Genomic DNA, 22,994 nt, shown 5'->3' on the forward strand with positions numbered 1-22,994 from the left:
TGAGTTTTATTTATGTAACATCTGATCTGCAACATTGACTCTTCCATGACATTTTTAGACTTGTCTTTCTGATTTTTTCACTTTGTGCTGCTGTGTCTTATTCCTTATGAAAATGAAATGCAGAAAAATGACTATTTTTGTATATATTTAAATATTGCCCAAAGGTGCTCACACACACACACTTTTTAAATTTTATTTTCAGCACCCCCAGTTAGAAATTCATCCCACGTCTCTGGCTCTGTGGCCACTTGTAGCAGAGGGCACTACATTAAATAAAGACTGACAGATTGATTGATTGATTGATTGACACATCCTCTGACTTTCACGCTATCTTATTTATATATCCCTTAGTGATTTACAACTCTGCAGTCCTCTTGTGTTTTTTTTTTTTTTAATTTTAGCACATGAAGAGACCCATATGCTATGATGGTAAGTGTGTTGCATATATGCAAAAAAAATATTGTTTGTACTGTTCATCTATTCAAATCTATGAAAATACTGCAAAGAAAGACAAAAGAATGTCAAAAGGATTATTTCTAAAAAGAGGCTTACTTACTTGCCACTGAAAAGTTGTTCAAGGGGTAAGGTAGATCTGCATCTTGGGGCTTTTCCTTGTAGCCTATGAAAGAGCCATCAGTTTTCAGGAGGAAGTATCTTGGTCTCCAGTTTTTAATATACTCGCCTGTGAAAGGTAGAGGAAAAACAAGTTTTTAGTTTAAAACAGCAACTGTGAAGTTACTGTATTGAAACTAATCTGTGAAGAAGAAACTGATGTAAAAGAAACCACTTAATTCTTTGGAGTATTATTAACATTTAGAAGATTTGCACTGTTCTAATATTGCATAAGATTGACACATGGGAAAATCCACACCCAGTTTTGCATGGAAACCAGCATTTCACATGTAAATGTTATTGAGCTTGTTTATCCTTAAGTGACATTACTATAAATATTGCAGGACAGCAGGTCAGTTGTTACTGTGGATTCCAGGACGGGGCAGTAAGAAAGTGGCTGATGCACGGTTTTATGGTTAGCAGTGGTGTAGTTCACTTTAATGACCATGCGGGCTACGCTTTTTTTTTTTTATATATTACTGTTTTTTTGCCGTGTCTGGCCTGTCATGTTGTATATCTCGTAGTTTTACAGTTCTGTAAAAAACCACTTACCATGAACTGTGGTGTATACTTGTGTGGCAAAGTGGTTTGTAGTGCACAGGGTGACGCAGTGCTTAGAAACAGTCTAACAACATTTCAATGGTAAATAACAAAGCTTTATTAAGGGCTTTTAAATAATAACACTGACTATACACAGCAATGTGTATAGTCAGCAAAACCAAGGGGTTCAGTCCCGAAATGATAATAACAATAAACACACACTTTAAAGCACCTACATGATCCCCAGTCCAACAGTGAGTGCTCCGGGTGTAAGTGGTGTTGTGAATACGTGAAATAGTGCTAACAGTGGTGAAGTGCAGTCCGGTGCAGTGCAATCACGTCTCCTCCATGCATGACTGACAAATCGCCTACCGCAGTAAGGCACTGACTTCTAGTATTGTGGCTTCGCGCTCTTTTTGGATGGCCAACTTCCGACTGACCCTGAAAAGAACTGACAAACCATCTAGTTTGGGGCACACTGTTCCTGTTATACCGTGCCCTCATGGGTCGGGAGGGAGACGGTTGACTCTGATTCATTCGTTCTCTGTCACAACTTGTTATAGCAGCTGTTTGAGGATACCCTCAACAACGCTAAAGTTAAACACGAAGAGCAAGTATGCTGCTTACTAAATGTCTGTAACTGAATTCCCAGCTATGTCCAAAGACAATGCGCGTACGGCATTAATAACTATAGTTGTGACTTTGGTGTGTTGTCGATTGCCAGAAACGGTGTAACAACAAGCATGTGCACCAAGAAGTGGTTGGTATCCTCTCAGAAAGAGGAATAGAGTGCACAATCCCACAAGCTAGGGACACATTTTAAAATAACTGAAACAGTTCTACCTGCAGAAACGAGCAAGGAGGTGCCGTTCGGGAAAAGCAGGACAGTCCCACAGAACAATGCTTTTTGCTTCAGATTCATCTGGCATAGTTATGTACGTGTTGCAGTGCTTCTGAACATGGGAATTGACAAACTTGTAAATACAGCAATGAACTGTGGTTTTATGCACCCCAAACACATTGCCAACGACGCTGTACTCCACTAAGGATGCCAACCTATACAGAGTAATCTTTTTTTCCACTGGCACAGGAGGCCATACGTAATTCCTTTTTGGCAGCATATCTTCCTTCACCAGTTCCACTATAATGAGGTATGTTGCCCTGGTGACGCAAAATGACTCTATCCATTGCAGATCTGTGAAAGTAATGCAGCACAACCTCTTCCCACAAGCAAGACGGACAAGTGTCCAAACCGTCCTTTCGCTAGCCATTGGCATTAGATAACAAGGCATAAGGATTTGTTGGTAGAGGATGTTTGGAGGTTGACGCTCCCAAAACAATAGGAAAACATCCATGTGACAGAAATATGAGTTCTGGTAATAAATCTTCCTCCCGACCTGTGAGGGCGCTAAATAACACGAGGAGAAGTATCTGGAAGGGCTGGCCTGACAGTTTGTTTCCAGGACCGGGAAGTGGGTCAGCCTGGAAAGAAGCAAGACTCTGTTGTAAGACCGTATTGATCTGAAAGGTAAACGAGGGGCAGCTGCAAGTAATAAGGCAGCTGCAACCGTTTACCTAGATATCATGCAGGATTACATATAGGGGCCAGGGTAACGCTGATCTTTTCCTTCGTTTGGGTAACATGAGGAGAGAAGGACTGAGAGAGGTGCTCTCAGAGTGAAATACGTGTTGTGTGTTGTCTTTGTTTGTTTATAATTGTCTGTCTTTTTCGCATCACTAGACAGTTAAAGCACACCTCCGGAACTGTCACCACGTAAAGCACTATCCGGAGCACCACTGCAGACAGCACCTGCACATTTGAATATCACCCAGGACTGGTGACCGTGCCTTTGTTTCTGTTCAAGACTGTACTGTGTTATTCACCATCCCCACGCTTTACACATTGTTGTGTACTGACGGGGATTTATTATTTGACGGTCGCCAGACCTGGAAACAGCACAAATAAATACCTCCCAGTTCATTTTTAAGGAATGAGTCGTAAGAAATTCGTTGAAAACGGATTCAATACTAGTGACATTTAACCCTTTACGGTCCATTTATTCAGCGCCTGTCAGGCACGTCAGGTCCAATTTATTTTCACACACGCGTTGTTTATTTTACATGCACCGTTTAAAATATCCCCCCCCCCCCCCCCCCCCCCCCCCCCCCCCCCGGGTTTAAAGGGCATTGCAATGCTAAGCGACATCAGTACTGCATCTCCAGCCCAGCCCCACCCCGTGTTCGCTGTATTTTTCACATACCTCTTTATAGACGTGCATACTGATAAATCCTCTCCTGATCACTTGTTTTATAACCAAACTCCTCAAGAATGCGTTCCAAGTCATTATTTTATTACTATAATATCTCAAAAAACTCTGCAAATGTCCGTGATATTCTTTGACTGGTGGATGGGGAAGCAGCTACCTCCTTTGTTTATGTCTGCTTTTCTCTGTATGGTGCAGCTGCTAGGGCTATTGCTCACACGCCCCTTTTTTATTTTTTATTTTCAGTTTCAATCGGCTCCTATCGGTCTCACTCGGCTATTGACTGTTTTTCTCGGCTTTTTAAGGAGAAGAAATGACTAGAGACCTGCGCTTTATGTCTTTTTGGCAAAATCATAATGTCGGACCTGGTCCGACATTGGACCGCAAGGGTTAAAAAACAATGTGGGTAAGAGCAGTTTTACAGCAGCTTAGATTCACTCCTGTACCAGTTCCCTGCATATGGAAATCACATTTTCACAAAATGTCTTCAAAAACAGCACAAATACTTTACGCATAGCAAATTTACATATCAACTCCCACCTTTCACATATATTTGCATAACGTCGGGTAAAGAGCCTGGTTTACTCGAGTAAAATAAACTGAGCGAACGGAAACCCAAAAAAACTTTTTACACAAGACATTTCTCTCGAGCAAATGTCTTGAGCTCAAAAAAAAAAAAAAAAAAACCCACATGGAAACTCCACCATTGAGGTTCAGCAGCTTGTTTTTAAAGAATGTCCTATTAACAATTTGGCTGAAAGCACATCACTCGCACACTAGGCGCTATCTGAAAGTTACAGTATTTAACACTAATATTTTTTTTTTTTTTTTTTTTTAAGCATGGTCACTTGCAAATGCCAATCTTTCACAACCAATATATGTCTGTATAACATAAATGTACAATGTGTTAAGAACCTAACTGTTCCAGTTAGCCTGACTGAGTTTATTATGTAAAATACTGAGTATGTATAAGGACGACTAGTTTGTTCCACGGTTGATTACATCATCATAATTGATGACAGGTATCAACAGGGTCAGAATGTTCTGTCTGTAGTCGAGGCTTTATTTTTTTTTATATGTATTTATATAAAATTGAAGCTAAGCATCACTTTGAAACAAAAGTCATTTTACTGCTGGGAGGCAATTTCATAACGTGAGACACCAATGGGCCAGATTCGCTAAATATTTACAACGTTTGTACTGCTTTCTGTACATTACCATTCAGTTTTTTTCCTGGAATAAATGCTTTGTGGTGTTGGCCCATTGTCTACAATATTCACAGCCCATAAAAACAAAGAGGTTTGCCTTCAGCATTACAGTACATCAGTCACTTTTTACAAGATGGAGCAGAATTGGAATTAGCAATTTCTAAATTACTAATCAAATTAGTAAAAATAAATAGATTATTTTTGGTCAAACCAAATAGTGGAGTTGTTTATGTATAATTAGATGCAAAGCACCTACAAAAAAGATTTGCAGACCTTCTAAAATAAACAATGACAGCGTTTAACTTTATCAAAGTTTAGAATCAAATAGCATTCTTTGCATTCAGACACAGTTTGACAGTATACACTTTGAGAACTTGACCGCTAAATCCCACCATTACAGTACCTCTTAATGCCGATCAGAATAAGTACTACTGCTCTCTTGTCCTGGGCCTCTCCCATTCATTTGTCAGTTCTTGTATATTTGTTAAGAAAACCATTCAAGGGGTGCTATGGATCTGCAGAAGATTTCTTCAAGCTGTTGACAGGCTATGCAGAATGCACCTTCTAAACACCTGCATGTTCACCTGCACATACTGTAAGGGCAGTAATAGAGATGGTGCTGATCCTTCCCAAAGTGCTAACTTGCTAAGCTTGAAAAATTCCTAGCAAACTTGCCATGTTTATTGCTATATATAAATATCTACCAAAAACATATTTTAAATAACTGCATCATCCTTTATTCAAAACAATTTCACAAATAAAGGAATATTGAACATTTTGGAGCTGACACATCAAAACATTACTGAAATTATTTAGGGTTAATATATGGTAATGTCCACAATAACATTTTCTAGCATGGAAACCAACTTGTATAAGGTATTTATTTATTTATTTAATTTAACATTAAAAAAAAAAAAAAAAAAATCAAAATTGTAATGGTGTACATTGTAGCATGACTTTTACAGAACTGCTTATTACATTTCTATCAGTCAATTTCATGGGTGCTCACAATGCTGCTAAATGATATCTGGCAATAACAGCTTGGTGCCCGTAGTCATTAAATATGTGGCATCGTTTGGAATTCGCGCATGTTTCAAACTCCACAAAAGAAGAAAATATTCTTTTAAAAAAAACACGATCTGGAATACATTATATGACACATATGAAATATGAACTTTACATTATTTAAGAAAACTGTTTTTGTTTGTCAGAATCCGGAGCAGCATTAAAACGTATGAAGCCAGTAGGATCACTCTGCCTGTTAAGTGTCACTTTTGAGACATACTAAAATCTGTATTAGAAAGATGTAATTGTGATACTGTGAAAAACGTAATCCTTTCGAATGATGTACTAGATTAGCACATCACTGAATTCATAAAGACGTATGCCGTACAGTTACACATTTATTGTCACCCTGATTTGTTATACAGCCTTGTACACAGTTGGCAAATGGGGGAACCCTAGTTTGATGTTACTGGTGTTTTGTAAAACTATCACAGAGAAATATACCTGCTTTTTAAAGACTCCACCCTTATTGGATGAACACATCACTGAATTTAACGATGTAAGCAGTACACAAAGTTCTGTACAGTACAGTGAAAAAGTATTTGTCTCCTGTCTGATTTTCTGCATTTTTGCACATTTTTCACACTGAATTTGGTCAGATCTTTTTGTGGGTTGTAGTAGTATACAGAGGAAGTCTGAGAGAAAAAAAATGACACCAAAGTTTGCTGCTGCTTTCATTTGTTTGGTGTGCAAGGTAATCAAATGTGTAATCTTCAGGTATGAAAAAGTTATTTCCCTCCTAGTTAACTGCTCCCAATTAAAGGGATAATTAGGGTCAGCTGCTTGAATGCTTTGGTTAACAATCAGGCCTGATTTGGGCCAGACCTGCCCAATATAAATCTGACTAACTTTGGCCCTTACCATCAGAGTGAAGTTGTCACCACACAGGTTCTAGAGGCACATCATGCCACGTTCAAAAGAAATTCCTGGAGACCTCCGGAAAAAAAGTTGTTGATGCTTATCAGTCTGGAAAGGGTTACAAAGCCATTTCTAAGGCTCTGGGGCTACCTCAAACCAGTCAGAGCCATATTGTCCAAATGGAGAAAGTTTGGGACAGTAGTGAATCTACCCAGGAGTGGCCGTCTTGCCAAAATCTCTCCAAGAGCAAGGTGTAAAATCGTCCAGGAAGTCACAAAGAACCTTAAAACAACATCCAAGGATCTGCAGGCCTCTCTCACCTCGGCTAAGGTCAGTGTTAATGACTCCACCATCAGAAAGACACTGGGCAAAAATGGTATTCATGGCAGAGTAGCAAGGTGGAAAACCACTGCTCACTAAGAAGAACATGAATGCTAGCCTCAACTTTGCCAAAAAGCCCCTGGATGATCCTCACGAGTTCTGGAGCAATGTTCTTTGGACAGATGAGTCAAAAGTGGAACTTTTTGGCCAATATGGGTCCCGTTATGTCTGGCGAACACAGCATTCCACAGTAAGAACCCCATACCAAAGGTCAAGCATGGTGGTGGTAGTGTCATGATGTGGGGATGCTTTGCTGCATCAGGACCAAGGAACCATGAATTCTGCTCTGTATCAGAGAATTCTACAGGAGATGTCAGGGCATCCATCCGTGAGCTGAAGCTGAAGCGCAGCTGGGTCATGCAGCAAGACAGTGATCCGAAACACACAAGCAAGTCTACATCAGAACAGTTGAAGAACAAGAAATTTAAAGTTTTGGAATGGCCTAGTCAAAGTCCAGACCTAAACCCCATTGAGATGTTGTGGTAGGACCTGAAACGAGCAACTTATGTTTGAAAACCCACAAATGTCAATGAGTTGAAGCAGTTCTGCATGAAGGACTGGGCCAAAATTCCAAATCTGATGTCATTCACTATCATGCAGCTCACAGTGAGTATACAAAGCACTGGCTAGCAGACAAAGTTTTTATGTTTTCATATACTGTACAAAGAAATGCCCAGGCTGTGAAAAATGACTTAATTCAGAACACATCCCTGTTTTTTTATTAAACAGTATAGACATGTTACCCTTTCGTTACCCTTTCGTAAATACAGTATAATTGTTAATCTCGAAAAACTACTCACTTCTAAATCTTTTGTAGTCACCTTTGTATTACTTTAGTATAAATACATGTTAATTTGGATTCATATGTTGTTTTTTTCTGACTTTATGTGAACGAAAAGACACACATTTGCCCATTTTCCCATTGGAAATAGTGATATTTTGAAATATCACTGTCCTGGTCACAAAAGCAAAGTTTGTGGGGAATAATAGCCATTTCCTATACTTTTGAGGCATAAGCAATTAGGAAATAACACTTACTACCCAGGAACAAAAAAAAATAATAATAATTTGTTACACCGTGTTACTGGAGGAAGCAGAGTTTGTGGCAAAAAAAATAGAGGTGGATGAAGCCTGCGGCATATTAAGACACAAAGCCACCGTTCTGGCACCCCAATATTAAAATCACAAACATCACCTACAAATAAGCCCCCCCTCAACAGTGGTCAGTCATGAGGTTACAGATTTAAACAGTCTAACAATTTCATACCATCACCAACTGGTGCAATTAAAAAAAAGAGGCAGTCCTTTTGAAACAGCAGCTGTTAAACAGCTGCTCAGTTGCAGCTGCAGGAAACAGAAACAGCTGGCTTTACAGTCTGCCTTCTGGATACATCTACTGCAGGAGGATTATTAGGTTGTCAAAACAAATCATTAAGGTTTTACCTGGCTTATTGATCAGGGTGAAAGGTCTACATACTAGAAATGGGTTAACTGTTTTGAACACATTGTTGATTTTATGGTTTGGCAACAGTGTTCCATGCCTAATCATTGTAACCTGTTTAAATTATTTATCAAATACTCAGTCCACAGTTTTGCAATCTCTAGCATTATTATTTTTTTATTTTTTACAGAGGTTTATATAGAAACCATCTATTCTAGAGCTCTAAAAACCATTGCAAATTCCATTCAATGAAAACAATGTGTCATGCCTTTAAAAGAGAAAAATTTACAGATACAGTGAATATATCATATGGCAAGCATTAGGGGTTTCACAATATACCATGGTATAGATTCCCATGGTTTTGAAACTGCAACCATTTTTCTATACCATGGTTAAAGAGTTCACGGTTTATTATTATAATTATTATTATTATTATTTATTTCTTAGAAGATGCCCTTATCCAGGGTGACTTACAGTTGTTACAAAATATCACAATACAAAGCATCACATTGCAAAATATCACATTACAAATACGAGCAGTTATAAATTACAGTAAAAATCAGTAGAAAATAAGATAAAATTCAAATAAGAACAAAATAAATACATTAAATAATTGCATTTAAGAGTGAACTCGACTAAGAGCAGTTAAACTTACAATAAAAATATAAAAGCAATTACAAAAACCATGAATACAGATACCTTTACGAGTAAAATCAAGTAAAAGATACAGAAAATAGTTATATTTAAGGGCAGCAGTAGGATAAGGCAAACTATGGAGCAGTTCAGTGCAAGTACAAGATGATGCAAGTACTAGTACAATTGGGTGACACATAGTCCACTATAGTTAAGAGTTGTGAGGTTTACAGATACTGTCTGAACAGGTGTGTCTTGAGGAGGCACGGGAGGTAGTCAGGGACTGGGCAGTCCTGATATCCATGGGTAGGTTGGGTTGTTCCACCACTGAGGGGCAAGGGTGGAGAAGGAGCAGGATCTGGAAGCGGGGGGGGGGGGGGGGGGGGGTACAGCTAACTTGCTGATGGTGGAGGAGCAGAGGGAACAAGAGGGGGTGTAGGGAGAAATAATAGTCTGAAGATAGGAGGGAGCAGAAAGGTCAAGGCAGTGATAGACGAGTACAACAGTTTTGGATTGGATGCAAGTGGCAATAGGGAGCCAGTGGAGAAACGAGCATTAGACAAGGCGGGCAGCAGTGTTTTGGATGAGCTGGAGCAGACGGCTAGCAGAGGCAGGGAGGCCGGCCAGGAGGGAGTTGCAGTAGTCAAGGTGGGGCAGTACCAAGGCCTGAACTAGGAGCTGCATGAAGTAGTTGGTGAGGAAGGGGTGAATTCTGCATAAGTTGCTGAGGAAGACGGGTCAGGAGCATGCCAGAGTAGAGATGTGCTGACAGTAAGAGAGGGAGATTCTTGATGGATGAGGAGAGAGAGAGGGTGGTGGATTCAAGAGGAACAGAGATAGATCAGTGGTGGGGGAGGAAGAGGAGGGATTTAGAGAGGTTGAATTTAAGATGATACGTGTGCATCCAGGAGGACGTGGCCAAGAGACAGGTAGAGATACGGGAGGAGATGTCAGTCACAGGGGGGAAAGGAGAACAATATCTGGGCATCATCAGCTTAGAAAACCTGATTGGAGGGGGTCGAGCAGAAAATGTTTTGACAGGAAAGATAAAGAGCTGGTGATGTACCGGTCGCTTGAGGGTTTTAGAGAGGAAAGGAAGAAGGAAGACAGGTCTGTAGTTTGAAGGAAGACTGGAGGGATAAGGGATCGAGGGAGGTTTTTTTTAAGATGGGGGTGATGCAGGCCTGTTTGAAGGCAGAGGGAAAACAGCCAGAGAGCAAAGAGATGCTGAGAAGAGAGGAAATTAAAGGGTGTAGAGCAGGGGCAGCAGCCTAGGAAAGATGAGTGGGGAGAGGGTCCAGAGCACACGTGGTGGGTTTATGGCTCTGGAACAGGAAGCAAAGATCAGAGTCTAAGGGGTGAGAAGGAGGGTAGATTAGTAGGGGTTATAGAGGCCGATGGGATGTGAGTGAGCAGAGGACAGGGGATGGGTGGTGAAGGAGGCAAGGTATTGAAGAGTTTGCGGATGTCTGTGATTTTGGAAGAGAAGGCGGCAGCAAAGTCGTCATCCGAGATAGAGGAAGGTGGAAGGCGGGGGGCTAAGGAGGTAGGAAAAGGCATAGAAAAGTTTACCGGGGTTGTTAGTAGAAGACTGAATGAAGGCAGCATAGAGATTGGTTTTCTTCCCAGTTTCTTTACAGTGTATTTCTTTAACTAGCCGTTTTGAAAAATGACATTATACTGTGGTATGATGACAACCACGGTGTATTTGCACATCTTGTAATGTGAATTTGGAGAAAATACGATCAATATCTCTTTAGCTTCAGAATCACACATTAAATGAAAGGCTACTACAGAGGCTTCTAAACAGAATGTACAACAAATAGCTTTTAGAAAACAAACTTGAATGTCAGCAAAGAGAAAAAGCATTTCTGTTGGTTGTAGCCAAGTTATATCAGTATTGTAGGTACGATCCAGCACAGCCACCTCACTTCAAACAGCCTGCTGCTTACTTTTTGAGCAGAGTTAGAATTTTAGATCTGAATAAGCATGTTTTCTTTCTTTTGACTCTGTACATCGTATGGGCATCACATCACCGACATAGAATGTCGGCAGCAAAAGCATGCTTGCCTTTAAAAAATGACAGCACTCCATTTTAGTAATGAAGCAAGTATCACTATTTTTAGGCTTTTATAGTGCTCTGAAATATTGTCTACTTAGGTTTATTTAATGTTTAAACAGGTCCATGAAATCCAAACTTTATTCCATAGACTACCCGGGAAAAATATGTAAATTCACAGCGATTTACGTAGACCTGTAGTCATAATATAGCTATGAAAAGAGGAAAAAATAATGGTCTTTCCTAGATTAAGAACTGTAAATGGAAAACTGCTGTTAAAAACTAACGAAATAAAATGTTATTAGTTAACAACCGTGCAAATGCACCAACTAAAAATGCTATGTCCAAAAACAGGTTATACTTTTGAAAAACAAAACTAAGGTTCCAAACAAAATAAAAAAGCAATTGTCAACAAAGTCATCTATATCTTTTCTTTTTCTTTTTTTTTTTAATTGAACTCGAAATGAGTAAGGCAATGCAAAACGCTGTGTGTGTCTTGTACGGTATCAAATTGAGCCAGAAAAAGCACATTTTTTTGAAGTGAATATTTCCAAGAATTTATTTAAAGTAGAAAGGGGATATTTATATCAGGCAGTCAAAAATTACTTTCAGCTAAATGCTTACATGTTAAAGTGTTGCAGTAGTCATTGCAGTAGTCTGTTCATGTTAATCAGCTCTAAGACCATTAAAGCATGATGATGGGCACTCGCTGTATGATAGGAACACACTCAATACGTCTGCAGTAGGGAATCCAATTCCAGACACTTCCCAATCCAGGAGTTAGGCATTGAATTATTATTATTTTTTTAATCCTGGTGTCATAGGGATAAAGTAGAATGGGGAAAATGTAGATCACACAAGTGCAGTAAGGTAAAAGGAAGGCACGGCAGCTATTTGAATAATAGGGAAGTTAACTGCACGCAGCATTTTCTGTCTGATCATTTTATTTGCCAGATCATATGGTAATGTGTTCACACACCTCTTTCTTGGTTTTATTTATTTATTTTCTGACTGTAAAATATGTGTGATGCAAAGTTTTCGGTTATGTCTTTATATTTGGACTAAAGTGTTAAACGTTTGTCAACTTTTTCTGCTAGTGTGTATTTAAAAATGTTGTTGTTAGTCAGATGTAGGCTGTTGATGTGTGATCGCAAAGATTAATTTATTGTACATTATTAAAAGGCTTTACACGTTACAATGTTGTCAATCTTTAATCAAAATTAAAATGTTTTAGTAACATATTCTAATGTCATACAATCATACAGTATCATTAGTATTGCTTATATTACTTTGTCAGTAGGCCTAGCGGTAACTATCACAGTTTATAAAGACTAAACGTTAGCAGCCTAGTTTTAAAGAAAAATAAAAGATTAGACAAACTCAACATGACAGCTAAATTAGAACAGGAACAGGAATGTTGTCATGTATCTAGCTTAGGTTGGGAAATAAAATGAGTGTTTTATTTCCCAACCTAACATGTCACAGTTTTCGTAAACGTCCGATCTACTTATTTATGTCAATTTATACTTACAAAATCTACTTCCTTAGCTAATGCTAACACGTTAAATATCAAAAACTTCGAGCTGCAATAATGCTTGTTAAACAGACATACAAATTACACTTACAAACTTCATTTTAAATTATGTATGTGTTGTTAATGTATATTACAGCATTCTCTTATCTATCATTATACTGTCAAATACATCTGGTCTACTTATTTATGTAATTTACACAATCCATTTAAAACTATTTATTTTTTTGTTAATATATTTATTCCCTGGGCTCGATCTACTAATTCCCCATACGTAGCACTAGTACAGCAATCTATGCGTAAACCTTAGAAACAATGGAACCTCCCCTTTAAATTCTAGACTGCGATCCACTTTTTCCCTGGTCTAATTTTTCGCCAGGACACCTGGATTTTGTAATAATATTGTGCTTTTGCTTTCAGTAATAAAATTACCGGTGTGGAGGCGTAGGGTAATGCACTTACATGACAAATGAAATAATAATGAAAAAACACATAAAAGCATTGAGATAACAGTTGTGTCGCTCCAGCTCCAGCACAGAACAAGTGAATGACTTCACTGTCTAAGTCAGCCCAGCTGCCTGCTCAAATCAATAACACGGTTATTTAAAATCATGAAAGGTAGATAAAACACTTTACTGATTAAACTACTACCACTGAACATTTACTACACATTCTTAAAAGAAGCAACATCATACAATGACAATCTTTTGAGTTTCGTTTTTTTTTTTTTTTAAGCCCACAGACTACAGTCAACTGCCTTGCTATTTTAAATGTAAATTAGCCATGTGTGAGCTCAACACTCTCACTGTCAGCAGAAAGTTGTATTCATAGAGATAACTTCGCCCAACAGAAAGGAAAAGTTCACCGGTATGGCTGTTGTTTTATTTTAAAGGAGATTCAAAATTGCTGATTTGATTTCTAAAGTCACAAAGTTTTTCTCGTGTACTCCTGGACGAGAGCTCGCCATACAAGCAAACATTAAAATCTTTACTGTGATCTTCACAGATAATGTTCTACAGTTTATTGTAAGTAATGTCAACAAAATGCATGTACATTGGGGGTGGGTATTGGGACTGATGATTTGTGTTGCAATACGGAAAACAATATTGCGATGCATATTGAAATTCTATGCCGAACAATGCTGATGTTGATTCTTTGCTACCACAGCTAGACATATAAACTGTGCTTTTTGTTATTTATGGAATTTAAAAGTATTAGATGTATAATATGACAAATTAAACTCTTATTAAATGCCCAGTAACAATTTTTTGTTGGATCTTCTGAAGTACTTGCACGTGCTCCCAATTTGAAAAACAGAAAAACAGTGCTGGTTTAAAAACTATTAAAATTCTCTAAAAACATTGATTTTAAATGTAATTTTTCAATTTTTATTATAAATAATATATTTATTGTCATTTTATATTAAACATGTTTTTCAAAAGTGCATCCTATGACTGGTCATAAACACAGGCTTAACCCTCATACGGTAGCCTGGGGTCCATTCGGACCCCACGGTGCTTTAGTATCAGTTAGTATGTGGATCTAGTGATTTGATTTTTGTTTCCTTTTAGGTAGAGGTCAGGCACCCATCCTGTTACACTATGCAAAGGATAACTGTAGTCCAGGTAGCCTGGTTAAAGTTCCCTAATTGTTTTTGGTTTGGGGTCCGTATGGACACGAGGTGTAGTGTATCGACAGGCCTGACCTTCTCACATGAATATCTCAGGCACTGTAATTCCTGGTTCAATGCTTGTTTTAAAAGTACAGATTTGGAGGTTTCCAGTGATGTATTGTATGTCCTGAACACAAGTTCCTAAGCGAAACTACAGCAAACAGAAACTAAGGCTTGAGTCATGTGACATAAGTCAGCTCGTAAGTTTCGTTTGTTGCCTATTACTTCGTCGCTTCAACAGATAGAGTAGAAGTGCAGGCTTTGCGCTTTCCACTGATGTCAGGCATGCCTGTATGCGTACTTCCTGGTGATGAATAAAAAAAAAAATTGTAATTGGATGCAGAGCTCCATTGTGGTGACTGCAGTTCTGTGCTGGCTATGACTTCATAAAATCGAAAGAACCTCAATAATTAATAGAAAACTTTCCAAAACTTGTGAATAAGCAGGTTATCATGACCTAGATTCTAATAATCTCAAGTGAAAATTAAAAGTTCATACCAACCTGTGACAGGATGGCTTGGTGAGTGACGCCACCAGACCAAGAAAAGCAGGCAAGCAAGTACTCCGGGGTGGCCAAAATAAACAGGCACAATAAGGCAAACAAGGATCATGCTGGTTTAAAGCCAGCATGAGTAGCAATAGTTATTTCTTTTCAGTTCTTACTTTTTATGTTCCTCCTCTCTGAACAACCCACACACTGATGAGGGCTCTTTATATTTTATTTATTTATATATATATATATATATTGTAAAACAACACTAGCACATCGTGTTTTTAAAGACCAAACAATACATGTGAATAATAATAATACTACTACAACACAAAATACAAATAAGCATAGGGGCAGGTTGTACCCAGTCACACAACCCTAGGATTAATTGTGATTATGGTTCTGCTATCCTTACAGAGACTTTGAAATAACAATTCTGATAATGGAAACCATTAAATAATTGTCAAATGTATTATTTGGTATTTTATAAAAAGCCGCTGTAAGGACAAATCTATTTTAAATGTCATGTCAAGACTTCACAAATCTCACTACACTGTGGAGTCAACAACGGCAGAGCATATTTATAGTCAGTTAAGAGCCAGAGAAAGAATATATAAAAATACTTACTCTACTGTAGTCACAGGCATCCGTAATATATATATATATATATAATATATATCTATATATATAATATATATTATATATATATATATATATATATATATTGTGTGTGTGTGCGCACACACACTAAGCGTATGGGCAAACAGACGTAGTAAAACAAGGTGTTCCTTTTTTTTTTTTTTTTTTTCTAATGCAATGTTTCCAAATTACTTTTTATTTCTTTATAGCTTTTTGGAATAGGAAATAAACAGACATGTTCTATTTGTAACAGCCACTTAAAGCATAATGACACCAGCTTTTCTTAATTAACACATCAGAGAAAAACACCTGCTCATGTTAATTTGAGGAGGCCAAGGTCTTCACTGGTATCAGTTGGGAGTCTGCTTAAAACAAACGTCAGAAGGTACCAGAACTCACTTTAGGCACTCGTACATTTCTAATCGAATGAAAACTTTGTTTTTGGCAAGAATTCACTTAAGCCCTTGATTCTCTCACTGAGAAATACAAATTGCAATTTTTAAATAGAAAGTGAATTTACTGAGCTCCCTCTAATGTAGACAATAATAACACTAATAGTAATAATAATAAATAAAAACACCAGTATTGGTCCTACTGCACAGTTGTATTGAGGGCAAGTCCTGCTGGAGGTGTTGCTGTCTGTCTCAAAACACAACTGGTACCAGACTCAAAACTACTTGCTGTTACTACAGAGCACTTTACAATTTTCTACTGTAGCACTCTTCATTTTTAATGTTTTTATTTACAGATACATTAATTCAAGGCATTGTCTATGCTAAGATATATTTTTTATTTTTTTTGTTTTATTTTTTTTAAGTCTGGTTGAGTTGCATTTATATAAGTTTTTAATGAGTTGCAATAATAAAGAGGTGTTTTTGAGTGCTACATTTTTTAAATACACGTTTAAAAATTGGTATTTAGTGTTTAACAATTATACATTTACTACATAATGCACAAATAGGAACTACTGTATAACCGTTATGTACTGGGAAACTTAGTTTTTAGTGATTATAGTCTACTTAAACCATCATGCATTCAGTGTCAATTGAACATACCATAGATCACAGTCTTACAAAGATGTTACAGCACCAACTGCTCTGGTTAGGTAAAACAAATGCCTAACGCCTTCAGTAAGCTGAAAACCTATCCCAGTGCTACTGGCGTAACCATAGGTATTGACAGAAGGAGCTGGCTTTGGGGGAGGCTTGGTTCCAATTGTTGCACATGTCTGTATGCTGCCATTTGCCAAAAAACTTTAAGGTTGACTGATCTGCCATGTACACTAATTTGTTAAGATGCAGTTAAGTAAGATGGCACTTTATATTTGGTCGTTGGGTGTAGGAGGTGAGGGGTGTGTAGGGTACATGGGTCTTGTACAGCTCATGCAGTAGTTAAAAATATAGCCAAGCAAATACAAAGTCTCGCTATTGTAAACAAAAACAAACAAAAAAAAACAACGAGCTGGAAGATTCAATGAATACAGCACAACTCATACAAGTAGCTAAAGTCTTAATATGTGCTGTAGGCACCTTGTCTCAAAGAAAGGATCCGTTTTGTGTGGGCTGTAATAAATACCTGGTAATTGTATTCAAATGAATTATTTCCTTGCTTGATTAAAACACTTTTGCACAAAGCTGGATAAAAAGGGCATACAGTTTCTGTAAGACTCCACACACTAAGAGAATGCTCACTTGGTCTGTGTCTGTCAGCTTGACTATCTTATGCTGAGGCAGACGTGGGAAAAATTGTAAATAAATCAGCCAGGTGCTTAACTATTGTATTGTCTTTTAAACTGCCCTTAATGTACTGTAGTGGTCTAAAATAGCTGCCCCAGTTTCACAATTACAGCAACATACTGTACACCAGATAATTACAAAGCTGGTTAAAAATGGTCTACTGCATTAAACAGAAGAACAGGAAACTTTTTTTTTTATTTACATGTAATTTAAAACCCAAAATGTCTGTGTATATTTACACTATATAGTAGACTTCAGATTAAATGCTGTATTTGTTTTGATTAGTCAATTCATTTGCATGATCAAGTTTGGAATAAAACACAGCATTTGTTAAATCAGCCCTGACAAGGATTTAATGTAATGCTTTGGCTGAGACCTTTATGATTTACAGATGGCTTAAAGATGGGAAGCGGTGCTTCTGACCGACACACAGGGAAGACATGACACCAGTATTCCAATACCCGCTCCAAAACCACCAGCCCTTCTTGACGTGACAGGCCACCACTCCTGAGTATGAATGTATTTGGTGCTCCCTGACAAAGCAAGCTGCTAGAACTCAAGGCTGGATATAGTTTGTTAATCCGACAGGCTTTTCTGGCCAGTGAAAGCTTTTGAACATGAGTCCTTTCTTTAATATGAATGCAGATTCTCAAATTTTGCGGGCCAATGGAGAGTTCATTAACAGGCCACAAATCCAGTCTGCCAAGTTCAGTGGATTGGCATCGTCCCAAACTTGCCAGACTAGGATAAGCTCAAAAAATGGTAAGGAACTGTGTTGTTTGTGGTGTTACATGGGATGCAAGTCACTGCGCAGCTATCACCAAATAAATTGAGCACTATCTATATCTGCAGTCTACAACAAATACAATTTGTGAAATCAAATCAGCAGTACTGTGTAACAAAACTACTTCTTGAAACGATTTCATCCACTCTACTGTCAGTACCAAGAAGTCGAAGATTACCTGTAATGTGGTTTCTTCGTAGTCGATGAACTGAGTGAACTCCCAGTCTCCATGTTGCTTGGGTCAAGAGAACAAGCCAATCTCGTTCCCAGAGATCCTTAAAACAAGCCTTGTTAGAGCCAGAATACTGTCTCGCCTTCATAAAAACTTGCCCCCGTTTAGTAACAATGTCCAATTTTCGAAAAACAAAGACATAGCAAAGAAAGAAAGAAAGGAGGGAGGGATATAGGTGTGTCGAGTTCATCGACACGAAGAAACGATATTACAGGTAATCTTCATCTTCTTACCTAGTCAGATAAACTCCACACACCGAGTGAGCCTTACCAAAAGAATAGAAAACAAGGGTGGAAGGTCAGATGTTAGTGCAAGAAGTCACAGATAACACAGAATAAGTAAAGGTCAGTTGAGAAAAAGACACATCCAAGTTATAATGATTTGCAAAAGTGTTGACAGATGACCATGTAGCAGCCTTGCAAATATCCGGAATGGAACCGATTTGAAAATTTGCTCATCTAAGTAGCCACTCCTCTCACTGAACGGGCTCTTAAAGATCTTGGAATATGTTTCATGTCCAGTCTATAACAAAACAAGAGTTTCAGGTTGAGATTGTTTTGAGACAGGTTTGCCTCGAGTTTGTGAGTTAAAATACACAAAGTTGTCCTGATGGCCTTTTTTTGATGGTCCTGTGAATATATAAATTCAATGCTCTCCGAACATCAATTAGGTGGTGCCTGGTCTCCTCTTCTGATTTATGAGGTTTACGGCAGAAATCACAAAAAACAATGACCTGGTCCAGATGAAATTGTGTTACCACTTTTGGCAAGAACTGGGGACTAGGCCTGCAGACAATCCTATCCTTAAATGACTTGAAATAGGGTGCATCAGTGACTAATGCTTGAAGTTCACTTACCCTTTTGGCTGATGTAACTGCCACTAAAAATGATGTTTTCCAAGAAACTTTTCCTCACATGTTGCCATAGGTTCAAAAGGTGGTCCCATGAGCTTTTTCAGTACCAGACTGAGGTTCCATTGAGGAGTTATGTCTCTTCAGGGGTCTTAAGTAGTTTACTCCCTTAAGAAATCTTGACACCGCATGATGGGAGACCACAGATTTATTTCCCCATCCGGGTAAAATGCTGGATATTGTAGCTACATGTATTTTTATACATGATAGTGACAGACCTTTGTGGAATAAGTGGCTAAGGCAAATTAAAAAAAAAAAAACAGCTAGAGAGGTCTGTGTGATCCAGTGATCTGGCATTACACCAAGGAACAATTTCTCTCCATTTCCCTGAATAGGTTAAAAAAGTAGAAGGCTTCTTAGATGCAAGTAAGATGTTGACCACTTGTTCCAATAATCCTTGACTTATTAATTGTTGCCGTTCAATCTCCAGGCAGTTAGTTGTAACCATGTAGTAGCTGTTGTGCAACATTCTCCCCTTGTTCTGAGACAGCAGATTGAGCCGCTTTTCGGCTCCTTCCCTCTTCACTTTCCTGAGTACAGCTGGGATTAGAGGTATGGGAGGGAATGCATACACAGTGTGGTTGACCATGAAATGTACAGACTGTCTTTTGTCATTGCTTCCTTCTGTTGAAACCAGTAGCAAAACAGGGCCAACTGAGCATTCTCTGTTGCAGCAAATAAGTACCTGTGTCTGATCTAACTTCTGGAAAACCCTGTGTAACATTTCTGGCTGGATCTTCCACTTGTGAGGTGTCATTTCCCTGATTAACAGGTCTGCATGCTGTTGCCGACCCCAGGTAGATAGGTTGCTTGGATGTTTACGTCCTTTGTCCTGCACCAGTCCCAGATCTTTATGGCTAGCAAGCAAAGATTCCATGACCTGTGCCCCTTTGGTGATTTATATATTTTACGGCTATGGTATTGTTATGAGAATTAAAACACTCTTACTTTAAAACTGGTGCAAAGTGCCTTAATTCTAGAAAGATTGCCAGCAGTTCTAGATGGTTTATGTGGAGGTGTGGCAAGGTGCCCCGTCCGTGTGCAATTTGTGTTTTATGTTGTATGTGGGAAATTTATATGTATGTATGTAGTGGTGCATGAAGTGTTGGTTATGTAGCACAGGTGATTTAAAGTGTATAGTTGTATTTAGAAACGGGGATTGAACAATCACTTTCCATGCAGATAAAATGCGTATTCGTATGTGGGCACAGGGATTGCACAAATTAGTTCACGTGCTGGGATTCAAGTGAACGATCAATTAGTAATTGAATCCCGGCACAGCAGTATATATAGATATACGAATCACTCAGTCAGGGTTGGGTGTTCAGGGTGAAAGGACAAGAGAGAGAGGACAGCAAAATCTATAAACTAAAACAATTGCTACCCGTGCTGACATAGCTCAGCACGATAGCTGTTTGTTTCTTGTTTGTCCACTGTTTTGTCTGTTTGTCTAAAATGTGCCATTTTGTTTTGTGTGCAGTGTTTTGTTTAAACATTCTGTGTCCACTCTCTTCCTGGTCTAACGTCAACACCCAAGTGCCTTGTACCTGAGCTTCCCCTCAGTGTGACCCCCAACCCAGTAGGGAGGCATCTGTACACAAACTGAGAGTCAGAGGTAGTGGAAAGAGCTGTAGTCCCATCCTTACCCGAGGTGAGAGACGCCACCAGCTTCTACTGCTGCTCCTCGAGAAACCTTTATGCTGCTGGAATCTGGAAGCATTCGGTTCCAAGAAGAAAAGAGACACCTTTGAGTGCTTCTCATATGTACCTACCAGGGAGACTACTGCAACTATGTGCCCTAGAAACTGTTGAAAGGATCGTGCTAAATAGGCATCTTTGAGGCCTATAGAAGCCAGCCAATCTCCTCGTCGAACTGCCTTGATGACGTTGAGCAGAGACACCATCTTGAATCTCTCTGTTAGAATGTACTTGTTTAAACCACTGAGGTCTAGAATGGCTCTGAGCTTCCTGTTCTTTTGGGGAATTAAGAAATATCTGGAGTAGTGGCCCTGGTTTTGAGAAGATGAAGTGACAAGTTCTATGGCGAGGGAAAGGAGAATTGATTTTATCTTCTCCTGTAGAAAGACCCCCTGTGGGCCTGACCAGTCCAGTGAAGTCCAAACAACACCTGTTTATGGCGGTAGATGTTGGAAAGTATTTTGTAGCCCTGTTGTATTACCCCTAAGGCTCAGGGATTTGATGTTATGTTTTCTAAACAATGGGAGACTATACCCCCTACTGGTAAATGTGAAGAAGAGGGAAGACACAGTTAAGAAGTAGATGGTTTACCTCTACCTCTACTCTAACCCTGGAAAAATCCATTGATCTGGAGGTTTGACCTCATTGGAAACAGCCCTGTCCTGCAAAGAATGATTGGAATGGCTGACGTCTGGCCGACATCTGTTTATTAACTTAACCTCTACCGGGGAATGCACATCTTCTTCCTGGAGAGCAGGATGCTATTGCCTTGCTTGCCTCTTGTCATCTTGTCTGCAAAATGTCAACTTTTACTGTATACCTCTGCATAGGTAAAAGTATGCGGATTATGCAGTTGCAAAAGTGATCTGAAATTGTCAGAGGAAACAATGTTTTATTTTGGTACAGCTTGTTGAGATTAGTTTGAGATTACTTGCATTGCTGCACAGAGGAAAGGGTTAAAGTTCACAGACAATGTATGTTCTTAAATCCAGTGGCAGATTAGTCCAGTCCACTTAATATGTATTAGTTCATTATTAGGAAGATGTTCTGGTAGGGGGAAGGGGGGTTCCTGTAACATGCTTTTAAATTATGACGATAAATGCTTTAAACTCTTAAAACGTATCTGGTTAGCTTTAAGCTTAACAACGTTCTCATGGCTGTTTTCATGAGAACACGCATGGATCCCCTCAGAGGAATTTCAAGATGTAATGAACAAAAAATCAAGGTGAAGAAAACAAATGGTATTTTAAACATTAATAATAATTGTTATAACAATAATCCTGGCTTTACATTGACATTACACATACACCAACATAATATTTAATATGGAAAAGCAGCATCACTTTTTTATGATCTAAAACAAATAACTAGGCAGATAACCAATACATGAAAACACTGCTCTATAATTCTATGTACATACTGTAAACAGTAAATGTGTTGTCATGACACCCTGGAAAAAGAGATTGGTTTCTATAAGTTGTGGCTTTATCTTATCGATGAAAAGTCCCTGTCTATATAATATAGTAAATAAACTATAGAAAGCTCTTTATGGGTGGGGGGAGGAATGTAGGTAAAGATTTTTAAAATGTTTTGTTTACCAAGCATAGACAAGCAGAAGAAATAGTGTGACCCTTGAAGGCAGGTGTAAGGTCACCTGTTTTCATGGAATGTGGAAAGCTGGATCTCTTGCCACCTAGACACCTACTCCAGCCACTTGGCCACAAAGTTGAACTGTGTCAGAAAAGAACCTACATGTAATTGGTGAATCAGGAGCTAGTATTGTAAAGCAGTACCGTTCTGTTTCACAATATACCTCTAATTTGATTAGTGAAGCCTGATTTACAACATTTCCAACTCCATTATTGTTTCTATATGATGATGTTTTCAGAATCTCTTTAAATACTTAAATGTTTAAAACTTTAAAAGAAAAAACAAATTAGCTATTTTTATCTGTTCAACTGTCATTTAAATATTACACAGTTAACACAACTACCTATAAAATAAAAATGGTAATACAAATAAAAGTTGATGAAGAATTCCAGCCACCCATAACCCAACAAAATTCTCAGACCACCAGTAGAGCTTTCACACTGGCAGATGCAGATACAGCTTACCTCCTGGTCTGCTCTTCCCAGCTGGTTGAAAGCTCAATGTGGCAGAGAAAAGGGGCAGACATGCAAATTCACCACCAGAAATGGAATTCACATTTCCTTGCCAACTGCAGTGTCAGAAGCATCAGCA

The 22,994-nt window shown here is 38.5% G+C and overlaps 1 protein-coding gene across 1 annotated transcript in view; it reads right to left on the reverse strand.

The window, feature by feature from the left end:
• Window positions 1–22,994, reverse strand: part of LOC121317179 (RAC-gamma serine/threonine-protein kinase) — a 180,727-nt gene that overhangs the window by 59,914 nt on the left and 97,819 nt on the right. The window contains exon 3 of the mRNA XM_041252840.1: window positions 557–682. Coding sequence (XP_041108774.1) covers window positions 557–682 — 126 coding nt within the window. The remainder of the gene's footprint in view (window positions 1–556; window positions 683–22,994) is intronic.

This window comes from Polyodon spathula, chromosome 6, assembly GCF_017654505.1.
Source record: "Polyodon spathula isolate WHYD16114869_AA chromosome 6, ASM1765450v1, whole genome shotgun sequence".
In the NCBI taxonomy this organism is placed as follows: Eukaryota; Metazoa; Chordata; class Actinopteri; order Acipenseriformes; family Polyodontidae; genus Polyodon; species Polyodon spathula.